The sequence below is a fragment of the Protopterus annectens genome, chromosome 3.part0, assembly GCF_019279795.1.
Source record: "Protopterus annectens isolate FY-2018-M chromosome 3.part0, PAN1.0, whole genome shotgun sequence".
NCBI classification, from domain to species: Eukaryota; Metazoa; Chordata; order Ceratodontiformes; family Protopteridae; genus Protopterus; species Protopterus annectens.
In genome coordinates this window covers 1,287,182,505-1,287,199,032 of record NC_056731.1, presented here as the reverse complement: position 1 = coordinate 1,287,199,032, position 16,528 = coordinate 1,287,182,505, and the positions used below count along the sequence as shown (strand labels likewise).

Below are 16,528 nucleotides of genomic sequence, written 5' to 3'. Positions count from 1 at the left end.
CTAGTAATTCCATTGAAACTTTGTGACAGAAGGTTGGAGCATAAGTAGACACACACTTTCTTTTTTCAAGGTCTAATTTGATGTGTGCAGATTTCTGAATATTACTAGACAAATGCACAATTTTTTTATGAGCTATCTGCTTGTACATCTGTAGAAGCATGAGTGATGCAAAATTTAAAAATCAGTACACATTGATGTCCCTTTTCCCTGGCACAGCTTTCTTTATTTTAAATATGAGCCAGGAGCTGGGGGCATAGTTCCCCAATCCAATGTAAGTCGGAGAGGAATACAGATCCAAAGATTAATTTATCCTGGGAGCTGAAACAAGACTGGAAACTGGATTTACAGGATATTTAAAAGTAAAATGACACTGTGGGTGGGAATGAAAGTGACATGTCAAAGTGGGCGTGACTTCTGTCAGCTTAACTTGGACCCTAAATTTGAACACTGGGATTGTCCCTTTAAGTTCACACTCCTTCATTTATACTTGCATAGATTAGTAGCCTAACCAAGTGTTATACATCTGCAGGCTGTTTTTTAAGCATGCGCGTTAGACTCACAGGCTTTGTCTTATACCATCTCATGTCTTTCAAATGACTGACAAGTTTTTTTTTTCTGTCTGTTTTTTAAGATATTACATTTCCCATTTAGAAAACAAAACTTCTAAGACTAATTTCTAGTAAATCTTTCACTAGAATTTCAGGATCATTAGAGTCCTGTACTTAGAAAGGTTTCAGAATAATTCTTATACCATGACATAAATGATGTCTGATTTATTTAAATAGGATATAGAGGGACCTACAGGCAAATCTTGATGTTTTTAGCGTGCATTTTTGTGCAAAATCACTTTAATTAAAGCTCTGAGTTGTGCAGATATACTATTGATTATTTAGAGGACTTAACCAGCAAGAACCTTTATTATTCGTGGGAATAGGACTTCAGAGGCTGTCTTTACTGGTAGATATTACTGACATAAGAGTTTACATTAAATGACCATGCAGAAGCATATTGGTTGTCTCACATTTTCTGTCTACTTTGTTTTATTAGTTACAAAGTACAATTTTTTAGTATTATTTTTATTAGTTACAAAGACATGCATCTCGAGCATTTGTCCCGGGACCTTGGCTGAAAATTGGCTTCGTTCCAAGTCGGCTTTTCCCAGTAAACAAATGTTAAATAAATAAAAATTAAAAAATTATAAATTCAGTGCTGGTAGCAAAGCTAAATATATGTATTTGTCTGTTTACATACAGATTATTTCTGTTTATATTACCCTTTCTATAAACTGTATCTTACTGACTAGTAGTCGGGCCCATACAGGACATATACTGTTAATTGAGTTCATAATTATGTTGGTAACTGCACTCTCAGGGCAACTCTGGTACTATTTGGCAACCAACCCAAATGTTATGATTTACTGTTTTAGTACCCCTCTATAAAGAGAATAGTGCAGTTTTGTAAGATGCTTATTATGACAGCAAAGAAAGGTCACATTAACAGTAAAATTTCCCAGCCTCTATCCAGCTACATGTCTTTCTGAGAATTCTTAATGGTTGCTCTAGGTGTGTCGTAGTAAGAATGGTTACTTTCTTAGTAGGTAATAAAATTCTTTCTCTGACATTATGGTTAAGAAAAATGTATTTGTATTATGTTTGTAAATACACACTGGATATTGCTACTGCCTTTGCATGGCTCCTTGACTAGCACAAACACTAGCATAAGCACACATCCCTCTTGGGCATAAAGACTTTAAAAACTTAAGGTAACATGGAACAGTACAAGGATGTATAGTAGAGTCTGGTGCCACCTGAGTCATTGCCAAGCAGATATAACATGTGTTGATTCTTGTCAGGGAAGAAAGTGACTACTTATAAATTTAGCCAGGAGGGCAGATCAGAGAAGGTTGGCAAACCCTAATCTTAAATTTATGTTTACAATAACTTCTTGTCAAAGATCTACTGCTGTGGTAAGTACCTTAGACAATTGCCATGCAACTTTTTCCTTGTCTTACATCCTGCTTGTTTATGTACTTCCACATACTACTTTGGGTACTTTACTGCTGTACTTAACTCACTTCTGTATCTTATTTATTTTTCTAACTGTCTAACCACTACCATTTATTTATTTTCTAAGAGCTTTTTATCCCCCCATACTGGGTATTCACAGCATGGGGCAAAAGCTGTGCAGGAGGGGACCATCATCCAGGCAGCCATGAGGTTTCTCGTGCTGCAGCTGTTCAGCTCCATCCCTTCATCTGATCATCCAGACTAGCACACCAAGAAACCCGTAGAGCAGGGTCACTGTTACTAGTGAACCTATCTATCCTTCAGCCCTCACTGCTATAACTATTCTAACCCTGCCTGCAAGGCTATGCATCCAAAGCCCTCACCTACTCAAGCAGCTGAGAAGTATCTTTTTTGTCTCTATGTGAGCATTGCATCATGGCTGTGTATCCTTTGCCTTCCCTCAATGTGTGTGTGTGTGTGTGTGTGTGTTCTCCCACACAAATGCTCCTGAGCGCTACTGTCACCATTGGCTGACTGGAACTAACACCCCACTCCCTCCCCAGATGAGTGACCAATATAAGCTGGTGTTGTTACAGGCAGTAGAATGTCCAGAGGTGGGGATTAGGCCAGTAAACAAAAAGGCCAATCCAGGTGCAGCTGATAGCTTGCAAGTTTCCCACCTCTCACTTTGCGCAGCTGTCCACACGTGGCATTGTGCTGTCACATTGCCCTGTTTCTTTTGGGAGTCCAAAGAGTTACTGTCTTTTAAGGTAGAGGACTATGGCTGAAATCATATTTCTTTCAACAGCTAACCTGCAGATGTAACCAGACTTTTGTAGGCTTCATATATCAGCAGTGTGTTCCAAGCTTACTTTTGTTGTTGTTTTGAATATTCACCTTTGAAATGGTATATTAGACATCTTTCTAAGAATGAAAAAATATAAGGTTTTGAGTATTTCATAGGAAGGGAACTGAAAAAAGCAGTTTTCTTTACCATTAAGACTGCGTTTTCTTTTTTCTCATAGGTCTGGTGCTGCTGTTTGTAATTTGGATGAAACATCGTGACAAAGAACGCCAGGCCAAACAGTTGCTTATTGACCCAGAAGATGATGTACGGGATAACATTCTGAAGTATGATGAGGAAGGAGGTGGAGAGGAAGATCAGGTGTGTTACTGGGGCTGTTTTACAGATGTTGATATTTTGAACTGTAAATTTTGGCAATGAAAGAACTGTGGTTTGTTTTGTTTTACTGCTTTAAATTTGGCAATTTATTGTTATAATTATAAGGTTTCTTATTTGTAAATGTCCTGTTTGTATGAACTACCTTTTAACATTTTTTTTTTTTTTTTTGCATTTTATGTATTTTTGGTTTCTGTTCAGGATTATGACCTAAGCCAGCTGCAGCAACCTGATACTGTAGAATCAGACACCATAAAACCTGTTGGAATTCGTCGCCTTGATGAGAGACCTATTCATGCAGAAGCTCAGTATCCAGTAAGATCAGCACTTCCTCATCCTGGTGATATAGGTGACTTCATTAATGAGGCAAGTCAAACTCACTTAATGTTGAAGAACTGTTGACCTCTACCTCAGTTTCTGTTTGTTAATGCCTGTCACACTTTTGGGGTTTGTGGCCAGATATACATGAAGTTTAGTTATGGACTAATGTGCAGTGCTTAAAATGTAGTCATAAATTCTGTTAAGTTTGGTCTCTTGATTAAGAGAAATTTGATCTCTTGACTGAAGTATACGGTTCATAAATGATACAATCATGTTTCTTCCTCATCCAACAAAGAATTTGACAACATCTAGCACTATGTCTTTCCTCTAACGTTGTACACATTTTAAAACAGAGGCAATGGCTATAGCTAGACCTTTTGTGAAAGTTGAAGTAGGGGTGATGATTGGGTTAACCTTATCCCCTAAGAAGAGAATGTAAAGACCCATGTCAGAAAACCAGCAATCTTTCTGAAACAAAAAAACAACAGCGCTTTAGAAATCCCAGAAATCATTGAAGGGAAATAAACCAACTTGCCAGCAGAGCTATGCACTGTCAAACCATCTTTCTTCAGAACATTTTGAAACTTTCACTGATGCAAATGCCATTGACAATACTGATACAGATTTCCTTGACCAATTTTTGTCGGTATTCATGCTCATTGATTCCCCTGCTATGCCTGTCCAGTGACCTCTAAAGATAAAAAGTCTTACACTTTTCTTGTATCATCAGTCTCCATAGGTATCGTAACCCTTCATCAGAAATTTTCCGTTGTATGGCTACATACTTGCTGATAGTCTGTACTTAAATTCTTAAAAGAGTAATGATGTGGTCATACCCATCGTTTTTATATAGGTAATCCTTTCTCTCTCCATTTGTTATTTTGATAATGCTTGAGCTCCCATGGTAGTGCCCTTCCCTAAAGTTACTAAAACATGCCTAATCAACAACCAGAAACCATTAACCGTATTGCTCATTCTGTGTAAATGTCTTCATCCATATAACTATTAGACTACCTAAGCAAAAATTCTGTACTCCATCACTCTGATTATGGATTCAGGCATGATCGTACTGCTTTTCTTTTGATAACTAATTCCATCTCTGCTAAAATGAAGGAAGGATCACTTAAGATTGTCCATTTTCATTGAATGCAATAAAGCTTTTGACTGTGTCATACATGCTGCTAAAATAGTTTATGTCAGTATGTTAGTGGGTCTCAATACAGCACTTTCAAACTGTTTTGGGGGAAAGGAAACCAACTGCTAGGAAGTCTTTTGGGGCCAAATGTAAGATTTTTTATTGTCAGTGTAACCCTTGCCAGTGTAATTAGTTGTTGTTGATAACTACCTCTATTGACAATGTAGGCTGCATTTTTCTATTTCTTCTTATGGGGCACTGGTATCCTTTACCAGTTCATCTTCCATAGGACCTTAGCTTGACTTGTAGCTGTTAAAAAGTTTTTAATGGGAGTGTTTCTCATTAATTCTTCCAAGGAAAGCTGTATTTTCTGCTTGTCATTGAAATTTTGTTTGAAAATGATGACAAAACCATTGTTTGAACCAATGTTTTTGCTGTCTTTTAAGTTTCTGATGTAGAAAATAGGTCTTTTGTTATTAGCTCATTCCAAAAGGTTCCAGTAGGAACCATTGATTCCTCAGCTTGTACTGACAAACACAGACTGAACTTCTTTTAAGATCATTCAAGCCTAAGGCCTTAAACCCAAATGATTACTACTGTTCTGATCTTAGCCTTACTTACAAAGTCAGGGTCATTCTGGATCCTAGGAGACAGTTAGCTGTGAGCTTATATTACTATGACTGAGGAATTCAGAAGTCTGATCAGCTCGTTGTTTCTTTTTACACCTAACAAGTTAAAGCTCACGTGGCTTGCTAACAGCAGTGAATTTTGTTATGTCTTTGTTTTCAAGACCATTTAGGAGTCAGTAAGAATTAGTTTATCTACTGGATTGGCTACATCTTTCAGTTGTTTTGAGAGTTTTCAGTCAGGACATTTGTGAAACTGTAACTTCTTAGTGTCCTGTTTTCCTAAATTAGCCATATAGCAGCAGGCCATGTGTTGAATGACAGCATCCATTTATACTTCTGCATGCCCAGCTTTGCATGCAGATATGTCAGGAAGCGCTGTAAAGTACAGTGATCCCAGCTCACACATGTACAAGCAGTGCATTGTGTGTACAGGTCACATTTGCTTTGTGGATCTGTGTAGATAACTTTGTGACCAGTCATTCTTTCAATCACAGCCGTTTTTGGCATTTGTCCTAACAGAGGCGTCTGCTTTTATGTGCGGGGCACTACAAAGAGCAGGCATTGCAGGGGAGCAAGATTTTAGCTGAGTCTTACTTTTATATCAGTGCCTTTTTGAAACAAAGTTGTCCTGTTTTTCCGCCAACCATTCCAAAGCACCCTTCCATTCTTAAGTCATTTTTGTTAAGACCAACAACACAGCATCTGTGTGGTGCATCAAAAAGGCAAAGAGAAACTCACTCCTAGTCTATGTGCAGGCAGGCCTTAAAAGTGTGGCAGTGGACTCCATGCTTTCAGCAGTTCGTGACAGTAATAGGTATCCCTCAAATTCCATAGTGGACAGACTCATTTGCTGTTTTATTTTCAATGCTTTTTAAGTGGTCCATGTCCAGCAGTGGTATGGTATCTCTTCTAGAGATGGGGCACAGAGGTTTTCAATCTCTTTGTCTGACCAACCTTTGAGAATTGCTTCACTCATATTCTGTTATCCAGCAGACAAAGCATGTATGCCATAGTACAGTTATAGCCCACAAGCCTAATCTACATTTTTCCTCTTTTCCTCTGATAATCATGAAGTTCATATACAGTTTGATACACGTTAGGATGAATGTTATTCTGGTTTCTCCATTTTAGCCACAAATGATGTGGTCCTTGCTGCTGCAGTTTTATCTCCTTCAACAGCTCTTTCAGGGAAAATCTGTTCACTCACTATTCAGGAAATTCATCCAGATAAAAGTTATGTTGCATTTGACAGCTTGGCTGCTTAACCTCAACTTATAACTTGTGACCCAGAACTCCCTGAAAAATTATCTCCGTTCTTAACTTTTTTCAGAAGCCGTTTATAAAGATGTACTAATATGAATGGAAGTGGTTTGATGTCTAGGTGTACAGCATCAGCAGCATCCTTATTCATGGCCAGTGTTGTAGATCTTGTTATGCCTTTGGCCAGTGTTGTAGATCTTGTTATGCCTTGGTAAGCTTTTCGATGCTGGATTTAATTGTTCAGTTATTAATATGTGTATGTAGGAAGCAGCAATAACTGGACACGATTCTACACTTGTGACATCTCTGAAAGTTAGGAAAGTATTCCTTGGGGGCATTTTCTTAACCTAAGAACTCTCTCTCTCTCTCTCTTCCATGAGGCCTTTACTTTTGACACAGCCTCCGTTTGAGCCATCTTTAACATTCCTAAAATTTCTTTCCTAGAAAGCATTACTTTTGGTGGCATTTACCTTGACTTGAAGAGTATCAAAACTGCAGGCTTTGTCTGTAAAACTTTCTTCCTTAATAATTTTTCATAAGGAGAAGTACAATGGCCAAGTTTTGCCTGCTGAACTTACTGAAGTCAGGGGCATCGGTTTTAATATTTTATAGCAGATGGGTCTATTCTATCAGATCCAGCATTAAGGTTAGTACTGTTGTTTTCAATTTTTTTTTAGTTTTCTGATATGTTGTAATGCTGCAGTTTTATGCACATCGTACTTGTTTGAATGATGAGATGATTTTATCCTTAGTAAGGTCGTGGCTTTGCTGTGTAGGTAACAGTGAAAATAGCTGTGAAACTTACCATGTAACAACCTGCATCTGGCAAGCAGACCACATGAGGTGCAGCATGTAACAGTTTGGTTTACTAAATGTCTGCATGCCATAAAAATTTTCGAGAGAGACATCTTCTCTGTCTGCCACTTCACATTGGTATTTGCAGCAGATTGACTTGCCTTAGATATTTTATTTTTTGCATTCTTTGCCCTTGCTGACTGTTGATTTTCATCCTCCTAATCACTTTACATTCTTTTCCCCCTGCTGACTGTTGACCATCAGCCTCCTCCTTGGCTTGCATTCTTTGCTCCTGCTGTCTGTCAATCATTAGTCTCTTCCTCGATCAGTCTTTTCATTCATTCTTCATCACTGTGGTGAGGTTTGACTGGAAAGGGCCATTATACTGCTAGCCATTGGAGCAGTGTGAGGATTTTTTCCCCTGGGCTGTAACTGTACACCCCCAGGTAAGATGTCAGGGAGAAACATATAGTGGGCTCTTGCAGAGGATGTCCCCTCACTTATGCAAGCCCTGCCTTTCCCTACATAGCACAAGTGGTGGTTTCCTCAACCTTCATCAGGGAAGTCACACTCAGCCAATGTGCCTTTTGAGTGTAGCAAACTCCCCACCCCCACCTGGGTGAGGTGAGCGAGCCATACCCCTTCACTCTTCTCCTTCCATCTCTGGCTCCTATATTACTGGGATTGCTAATAAAACCGGAGTTACGTGGGCCACAGGGGGCATCCCTGTACCCTGTGGATCCAAGCTTACTTACATACTTTGTTTTGGAGCAGGAGTGGGCCCAAAATATTATTTTCTGTCATGATTACACACATTTTCTTATGACTGATGTTTGCAGGCTAGTCACCAAGAACTGGCTTTTGCTTCCTGCATTTTGGGATGACATTCATTATTCCAGGTTGTAGTGAGTTTTCTTGTTGTGGGGGGGTTATATAATTTTAAGCTAGCATACTTAAGGTAAGTTTATTCAAAGGTAAAGAAACATTAGGGAGACAGGTCCATCATCTGCTGTTATATGCAGTAATTCATACAACTGTATTTTGATTCCATAGTGTTTTAACATGCAGAATGTGTAGCTGTACAGAAATTGAATAAGATAGGTTAATATTGTAGAAGAAACTGAACAATATTTTGGTATATTTTGTCATTTTATCATTTGCTAGGAATTACTGCAAGAGTATACTCTAGTGTATTTTTGTTGACGTTACCAACTGGGTAAGCCCGCAAAGCACGTGTCCCTTTTCAGGGATGATCTGGGGTTACTGCATGTCATTGCATTTTGTTCAGAGTCACACAGTTTCCTAATAGAGAGAGGGAGTCAAACGTAGAGAGTTAAGGGAAAGCTTGTTAACAAACAGCTCATAGCCTCCCACTGTACTAAACTGCCAGAGCTGAAGCAAAAACAATTCAGAACCATGAGCAGCATCGGATTTTTGCCATTGAAGCACTGTAATAAATCTTACAAACTAATACACATTTTCAGCAGTCAGAAATATATATATTGGCATGTTGTAAATGTGAGTAATCATTCCACATCAGAATAACGGAGATTTTCATGACCATATCTACTTTATACTTGTTCATAAGAAAAATATTTTTATTCTTGCAACTGCAAGCCTGGAACAATTGTCAGGCTCTGCTGTTACAAAGAAAGGAGCATTGACAGTCGACAGATTACTGCTCTGCTTTTGACATTAGTTCTAAACACCTGTCTAAAATAAATTAAATTTTGCATATCCCATATTGCAAAGCATGCAGTTTTGTTAAAACGTATTTATAACAAGATGAATTCAGTTATGTCTGACCTTGGATTCCTCTTGGTTTGCCTCAGCTGGAACTGATCAGGGAACCAGTTTTAATAATAATAAGAAAAGGACACAAGCACTGATGTCCTGAATTATAATGAAAATTCTCCTATTTGAATTACAACTTTGGCTGTATTGGGACTGATGTTTTGAGTGAAGATGTCTTCAGTAAGAAAAGAGAGCTAAGGAAGTAAGTAAGGTATCACATGTAGAAAGAAATGACTTTCCTAGTATAATGAGTAGGCATTTGCAGAGGGAAATGTGTTTTTAGACTGTCTTTTGCCTTTCCTCTGTGCACTTGTGTGCTGTATGTTATGTTTTCCATTTTAAACATGTCAGCTGAAGGTTTTAAGGAGAAAAGCTAATTTAAAGTAGGTGTTGTTGATTACCAGCATTGCAGCACAGCAAGTTAGGTGTACATATGATCACATAAAGCTTACATATGTTGTAGTGACAGGCATAAGTTGTTCTAGCCACAGTATGGCAGTCTGTATTTCCCCCTCCAGCTAACCATATCATCTTTAGATTAAGCCTGTCATTCACATGTTTGGTAGTGTTGTTGCTCCATCAGTGTGACATCACATCGTTTGTCTGTTACAAAATATCAGTCCTGTACTTAATAGACAAATGTCTATATAAGCATTATTTTAAAAATTACTTCTACTGCGGTGGTGGTGCTCTGGTAGCGTTGTTGCCTCACAGTTAGACGTTGCCCGTTCGATTCTCAGTTAGAGTATCTTCTGTGTGGTGACATGCGTGAATGGGCGTTCCTTCGTTGAAGGTTGTGCGTTAGGCCCGGCAAGCCAGCACGTAAAAATCTACTGCCAATCATTAGCGGACCGGAGTTCCACTGTGGCGACCCCTAACCGGGAAAAGCCGAAAGACACAACATTTTAAAAATTACTTCTGTTTTCTGTCTGTTTTCAACATCTTTATTTGAATGTGTCTCACTAGGGATCACAAAAAATGTCTAAGCAGTGCTTTCTGTCATTGCTTTACCTGATACCAGAAAATGCTTTAGATGTACCTGCTCTTGTGCTTTTATGACCAGAAAATCCTGTACTTTGTCAAGGCCTGTGCAAGTTGCTCCTTAGGCTACATCTTCTGCCATTGCTTTAGATGATACCAGAAAATGGTTCAGATGGACCTACCTTTGTGCCTTACAGCCACGATATATTGTACTTTGTCCAGGCTTGTGGCCTGTATAAGTTACATCTTTTTGTTTAAATATTGTTAGATGGGCATGGAAAGACCATTTTTTTTCTCCAGAAGACAACCATAAGGTTATGTGGTGGTATGCTTAGCTAGGGTCTCAAGCTTCCAACTCAGCTGGATATAAAAAGAGGGATGTTATGTGATCCTATCTCGCCTACATTCTGACTGATGGGTTCGGAGCCGATCCTCGGCTCCGACTCGGCACGCTTATGCCAAAGAGCGAAGTCTCTTATTGGCTGAGCTTACTATATCCCAGGATGCACCACTACCAGTCCCCCAGATCTCGTTTGCCGCTAACAAGCGAAGACGTGGTCTCGAGCTTGGCTGAGCTAAGTAGTGTTTTTTCACTTACTTTCCTGTCAGGGATTTCCTTAAAATTCAACAAAAAGCTGTTTTAACAGCTATCTCGTGTTTCTTGTTGTATGAGTGAAGATTTTTCTTGGTGAAATACTTGTGTGGTGACTGCGTATTGTCTGTCTAGAGGTCCCATTGAGTTGAAGGGCCTTCCCCTGTCAGTTCGTTGTCTGGCGAGTCCCGTATTATTTTAGGGGTCTTGGATCCTTTAGTTTTATTTTTCTCTATTTGTGACAGTCCTTGTTTAAAAAAAAAAAAAAAGAGAGAGAGAGAGAAAGAAAATTTTCTGTGATAATTAGTGTGTTTTGTGTTTTTGGCTAGTTCACTAACTTGATTGCCATAATGTCACAGGCTCCTAGGCCTTCAGGGTTTAAAAAGTGCACTAAGTGCAGTTTCAAAATGTCAATAACAGATGATCATTCTCTCTGTGTGTACTGTTTGGGCGCTAAACATTTGCAGGAGTCCTGTAGCGTGTGCCACACGTTTTCCTCGAGGGTCCTCCAAGAGAGGAAAAATAAACTTATTTTAAAAGGCCTTATTAAACCCTCATTTGAAGAGGCATTAGCTTCCTCTCCTTCTCCTGCTAAAAAGAAAAGGGCGTCGGCTCCGACCAGTCCGTCGGAACCGACCGACAAAAAACATAGGCAGGCTTCTCCTTCGGCTCCACGGACTTCGGAGCCGAGGGCGGAATGGTCTGCCTCGATGCCTCCAGCCTCGACTCCTCTGGGTTCGGAGCCGGCGGCTGGGGCATCGAGGCGGGTCACCTTCATCGGCTCCACTGATCTCGGAGCCGATGAAGGTTGTCCGCCAGACACTTCCTCCTCGGCGCCGAAGCCCTCTTCGCACCGATGGAAATTGGTTTGGACACTCCTTCGGCGCCGATAATTGTCGAGTCGATTCGGAGCCGGTCCCCTAGTCCCTTGGAGCCGTTGGAGAGGCCTACTCGGGCCCGTTAGCTCTCTTCCAGGTCTACAAGGATGTCAGATTCGACATAGACAGGGTGCTCCAAAGACTTTTCCAGTCCCCAGTCTTTCAGAAATTTGTTTCGGCTCCGACCCAATTGGCTTCGGAGCCGATAGCCCATTCCATTGCCATTCCTCCTCCGACCGCTTCGGCTCCGTCGGAGCAGGTGCAGATGGAGCCAGTGGAGATCCTAGGGTCGGCTCCGACCCTTACTCCAACCCCGGCCTTCGGGTCCGAGTTTAGCACACGGACTTCTTCGGCCGGACCCGGGGCGACGTTTCGGGACCAATGCTGTCGGTTCCAAGCCTCCCTCTCGGTGCTTCGGCCACGGGACTTCCGTCTGCTATCATGGCTCCGGAGACTGGACCCTCCCAGGGTTCTGGCCGCCCGGCCTCCAGAGCTATCCGGAGTGCCTTGCTCAAGTCTTCTTCGGCCAGCTCTACGGCTTCACCGGCCCCTTCCTGGGCATGGAGACTGGGTCTTTGGCAGTTCCCCTGTCTCTAGGCAGCGGAGCCCCGGGGCCTGAGGTTACCCCCACTGGGGGTTCCCCTCCTCCTGAGGGTCTTTCGGAGTTGTCTTCGGAGGAGCCCCCAAGGAAGAGATTGTGCAAGAGGAAGCACGTGGACTCCCCCGATGAGTCTCTTACATCGGACACTGATCTTGATGATGCGGAGGGGTCCCCAAAGTCATCCTCGGATGATGTCTCATTTGCAGACATTCTAGAGATCCTCAAGCAACGAGGCGGCTGGAATTCCAAACCCCCCTCCGCTGATGAGTCGGTGTTCCTCAAGGCCTTCGGGGCTCAGCCCTCCACCTCCTGGGTGTCTCCGCCCTTCGACGAGCTCCTGGATTTGGTTTGTCGGAGGGCGTGGGAACATCCAGATACTGTGGAACCAGTGCCTTCTCACCCTAACAAATTTTTGTCTGCCCCACCCGAGAAGGAGTTCTTAACGAAAGGCGTGGCTGTAGATGCCATGGTGGTGGCATCTGCTACCCAGCAGGACGTGGCAGAGGCTTCAACGTCCGTCCATCCTCCTAATAAGGAGTCTAGGAGCATGGACCGGTATGGGAAGCGCACCCTGACTTCAGCGGCCTTTACTCTGAGGTCCCTGAATTATTTGGCACATTTCACCAGACTACAGAGGGATCTGGTCAAGGAGCTCTCAGACTCCCTCTCAGGTAACCTACCTGAGCAGCTAGCCCAGTCGGTTAGCTCTCAGTTGGCTATCCTTACCTCGATTTCTAACTCGTCCATGAGGCTCATTTCATATGCGGCGAAGGCGGGCAGAGCGCAGGCACAGGCATGGCTCTTCGAGACAAGCCTGGCTCCATTTGTGTCATTTCGGAGGCCTTCAAGTCTTCCTTTGCCGACGCTCCCTTTGATGGGTCCTCTTTGTTTGGACCCAAGGTAAAGACACTCTTACCTGCTGTGAGCAGGAGGGAAAGACTTTATCTGCCGTAGAGCACGTTATTCCACTCCCTTCGGCCTTATCCCAAGGCTAAAAGAGGAGGGAAGATGTGGTTCCGCAAATCACAGAAATTCTTTCCTCAACAGCAGGAAGATTCCCCTTCCAGAGGCAGAGGACGGGAATATTTTTCTGGGAGACGCCGTCCCAGAGGCGGCAGAGGCCCCCGCAACACTGGAGACCGCGAGTCCTTTCGTGGCTCTTCAGCCTCCCACACTCCATGAGGGATTGCCCGGCTGTGCTGCTCGAGCCAGTCGGGTGCCGTTTGCCAAGCACCTAAAAGCATGGGAGTCTATTACTCAGGACAGATGGGTGCTTCGGATTATTGCCGGAGGTTACACCATTCCCTTTACACGCTCACCCCACCGTCCAAAAATCCCGGACCCACCACCCAGTCAAAGGGAAATTGCAGCCGTAGAAGCTTCAAAGCTGCTAGAAAAGGAGTCATCCAACCGGTCCCCACAGACCAGATCGGATCCGGAAATTACTCAAGGTTCTTTTAGTGCCAAAAAAGACAGGGGACCTGAGACCCATTTTGGATCTCAGCAAACTAAACCAGTCCGTCATGAAGTCCAAATTCCGAATGGTCACTTTACAATCCATTCTCCCATTGTTGGAGAAAGATGTTTGGATGTGCTCCATAGATCTCAAGGACGCCTATTATCACATACCGATACATCAGGCGTCCAGGAGGTATCTGCGCTTCAGCCTGGGAGACAGTCATTTCCAATTTTGTGCACTGCCCTTTGGTCTCACCACAGCCCCCAGGGTGTTCACCAAGTGTTTGGCAGTAGTGACTGCTCACCTGAGGAGTCTCGGATTCCAAGTGTTTCCCTATCTGGACGACTGGCTCCTGACTGCCACCACCAGGCATCTACTACTAGAGAACCTATAAGCCACCATCTCCCTGGGTGTTTCCCTGGGAATTACATTCAACTGGTCAAAGTCTGTCTTGCTGCCTTCTTAGCGCATAAGATTCATAGGAGCAGAGATAGACTCAAAATTAATGCGGATCTTCCTTCCTACCGATAGGATACAAACATTACAAAATCAGGTCCGAGCCCTGCTTCTAAGATCCAAAGCCCCAGCCAGGATGGTCCTGCAACTTTTAGGTTCAATGTCTGCCACGGTTCTCCTAGTTCCTCTGGCAAGGTTGCACATGAGGATTCTCCAGTGGCTATTATCGACACAATGGTCTTTTCAAGATCTCCCCCTCAATCATCACATACTGATTACAGAAACGTGCAAAAGGGACCTCTGCTGGTGGCTTCTGCCATCCAATCTGAATCAGGGAAGACCCTTTGTTATACCTCCTCCGGTGGCCACCTTGACTACGGATGCCTCCCAGACGGGGTGGGGGGGGCATTGTCTGGGCAGGTCAGTTCAAGGTTCTTGGCTTCCCAACGAAACATCTCTCCATATCAATGTGTTGGAAATGAGGGCTGTACTTCTGTCCTTACAAGCCCTCCACAAGTTTCTCCCTCAAGGCATTATCGCCATCCACACAGACAACATGTCGGTAGTCTGGTATCTAAACAAACAAGGAGGGACCAGATCTTACCCCCTTTGCAGAGAGGCCATGAGGGTGTGGGAATGGGCAGTGGCTACCAAGCGCTTCCTGGTAGCGACCCACATTCCAGGCAAATCCAATGTATTGGCAGACAGACTGAGCAGAACTATTCTCTCTCCTCACGAGTGGTCTCTGAACGAAACAGTAGCAGCTCAGATTTTCAAAAGATGGGGGATTCCGTGCTGCGACCTGTTTGCAACACCACGAAACACGAAGTGCAAAAGGTTCTTTTCCTTGACCCCGCGTCAAGGGGAGACAGCTACGGATGCTCTAGTCCAACCTTGGCCAACAGGACTGCTTTATGCTTTTCCTCCGATTCCACTCCTCCCCAAAGTCATCCAGAAAGCTTCCCAATTGGGGTCCACAATGATTCTAATTGCTCCGTACTGGCCTCGTCAGGTATGGTTCCCCTGCCTACAGAAATATACTCTGGACGGTCCTTGGTTCTTGGACCTAATTCCGGACCTTCTGGTTCATCAGTCGGGACAACAGCACCAGTCCCTTCACACTTTGAAATTAACAGCTTGGCTCCTCCACTTCCGACTATAGTCAGAAATCACACCTTGGACCCGGACGTTATTCACATTTTATCTTCAGCCCACAAACCCACCACTAAGAAGTTGTATCACAGTAAGTGGAAGAGGTTTGCTATCTGGGCTCAACTCAGAGGATTAGACCCTATTACTGCCCCGATACCAGAGGTCTTGAAATTTTTAACATCCTTGTTTAATCAAGGATCTTCAGTCTCTACTATTAAAGTCCAACTAGCAGCTATCTCCAAATTTCACGATTCCACAGACCCACCGTTGATGAGCAGCAGATTATGTAAAACTTTCATGAAAGGTGCTGTGCTTTTAAGACCCCCAGTTTTTCATCCTGCGCCTCCGTGGGATCTTGATTTGGTACTTCGTGCCTTAACATCTTCCCCCTTTGAACCGGCTGCTACATGTGAGTTGAAATATCTGTCTTGGAAAACTGCCTTCTTAATTGCAATTACCTCTGCAAGAAGAGTTTCAGAACTTCAAGCCCTATCTATCAAACCACCCATCTTGATTTTTCACAAGGATAGAGTATCACTTAGACCTAATCCATCTTTTGTCCCAAAAGTTTGCTCTAATCTCTGTCTCCAACAATCTTTAGAGCTACCAGTTTTCTTTCCAAAATTTTCAAACAAAGCGGAATACACCTTCCATACATTGGATGTTCACAGGCAATTGCGCTTCTATCTAGATAGGACTCAGCAAATTCGGAAAGCAGATCAATTGTTTGTGTCCTTTTCAGATAATAAACTGGGTAAAACCATCACTAAAGCTACTATAGCCAAATGGATCAGAGATTGCATAACTCAAGCTTATTCCTCTTCAAATAAGCAACTTACAACATCTGTCAAAGCTCACTCTACTAGAGCTATGGCTACCTCTATTGCATTCCATTCCAAGCTCGCTATTTCTGAAATTTGTGCTGCGGCTACTTGGTCCAACCCGCACACTTTCATTTCCCACTATAAATTGGATGTGGCATCTAAAGGACGAGCATCATTTGGTTCCACGGTACTCAGGAGTGTTTTCCAGTGAGCCACCCAGGATTTAGGTGCTAGGGACGCTGTCCCATCAGTCAGAATGTAGGCGAGATAGGATCACATAACATCTTTTAGTTATGTACTCACCATAACTTCAGATGTTTGGGATCCATCTCGCCTACATTCCTAATACCCACCCTCCTTCCCCCTGCCTTGGAGATCAGAAGAGATTGAACGGTTTGGGTTCTACTGTTTTTTATCTTGTATCATCTGTCAATGTTATATAAGCAGTGCATGAGTGTGTGCATG

At 42.8% G+C, this 16,528-nt stretch overlaps 1 protein-coding gene across 1 annotated transcript in view; it reads left to right on the top strand.

Annotated features, from left to right (window-relative positions):
- Window positions 1-16,528, top strand: part of CDH2 (cadherin 2) — a 1,080,070-nt gene that overhangs the window by 1,046,801 nt on the left and 16,741 nt on the right. The window contains exons 14-15 of the mRNA XM_044065441.1: window positions 3,032-3,171; window positions 3,388-3,552. Coding sequence (XP_043921376.1) covers window positions 3,032-3,171; window positions 3,388-3,552 — 305 coding nt within the window. The remainder of the gene's footprint in view (window positions 1-3,031; window positions 3,172-3,387; window positions 3,553-16,528) is intronic.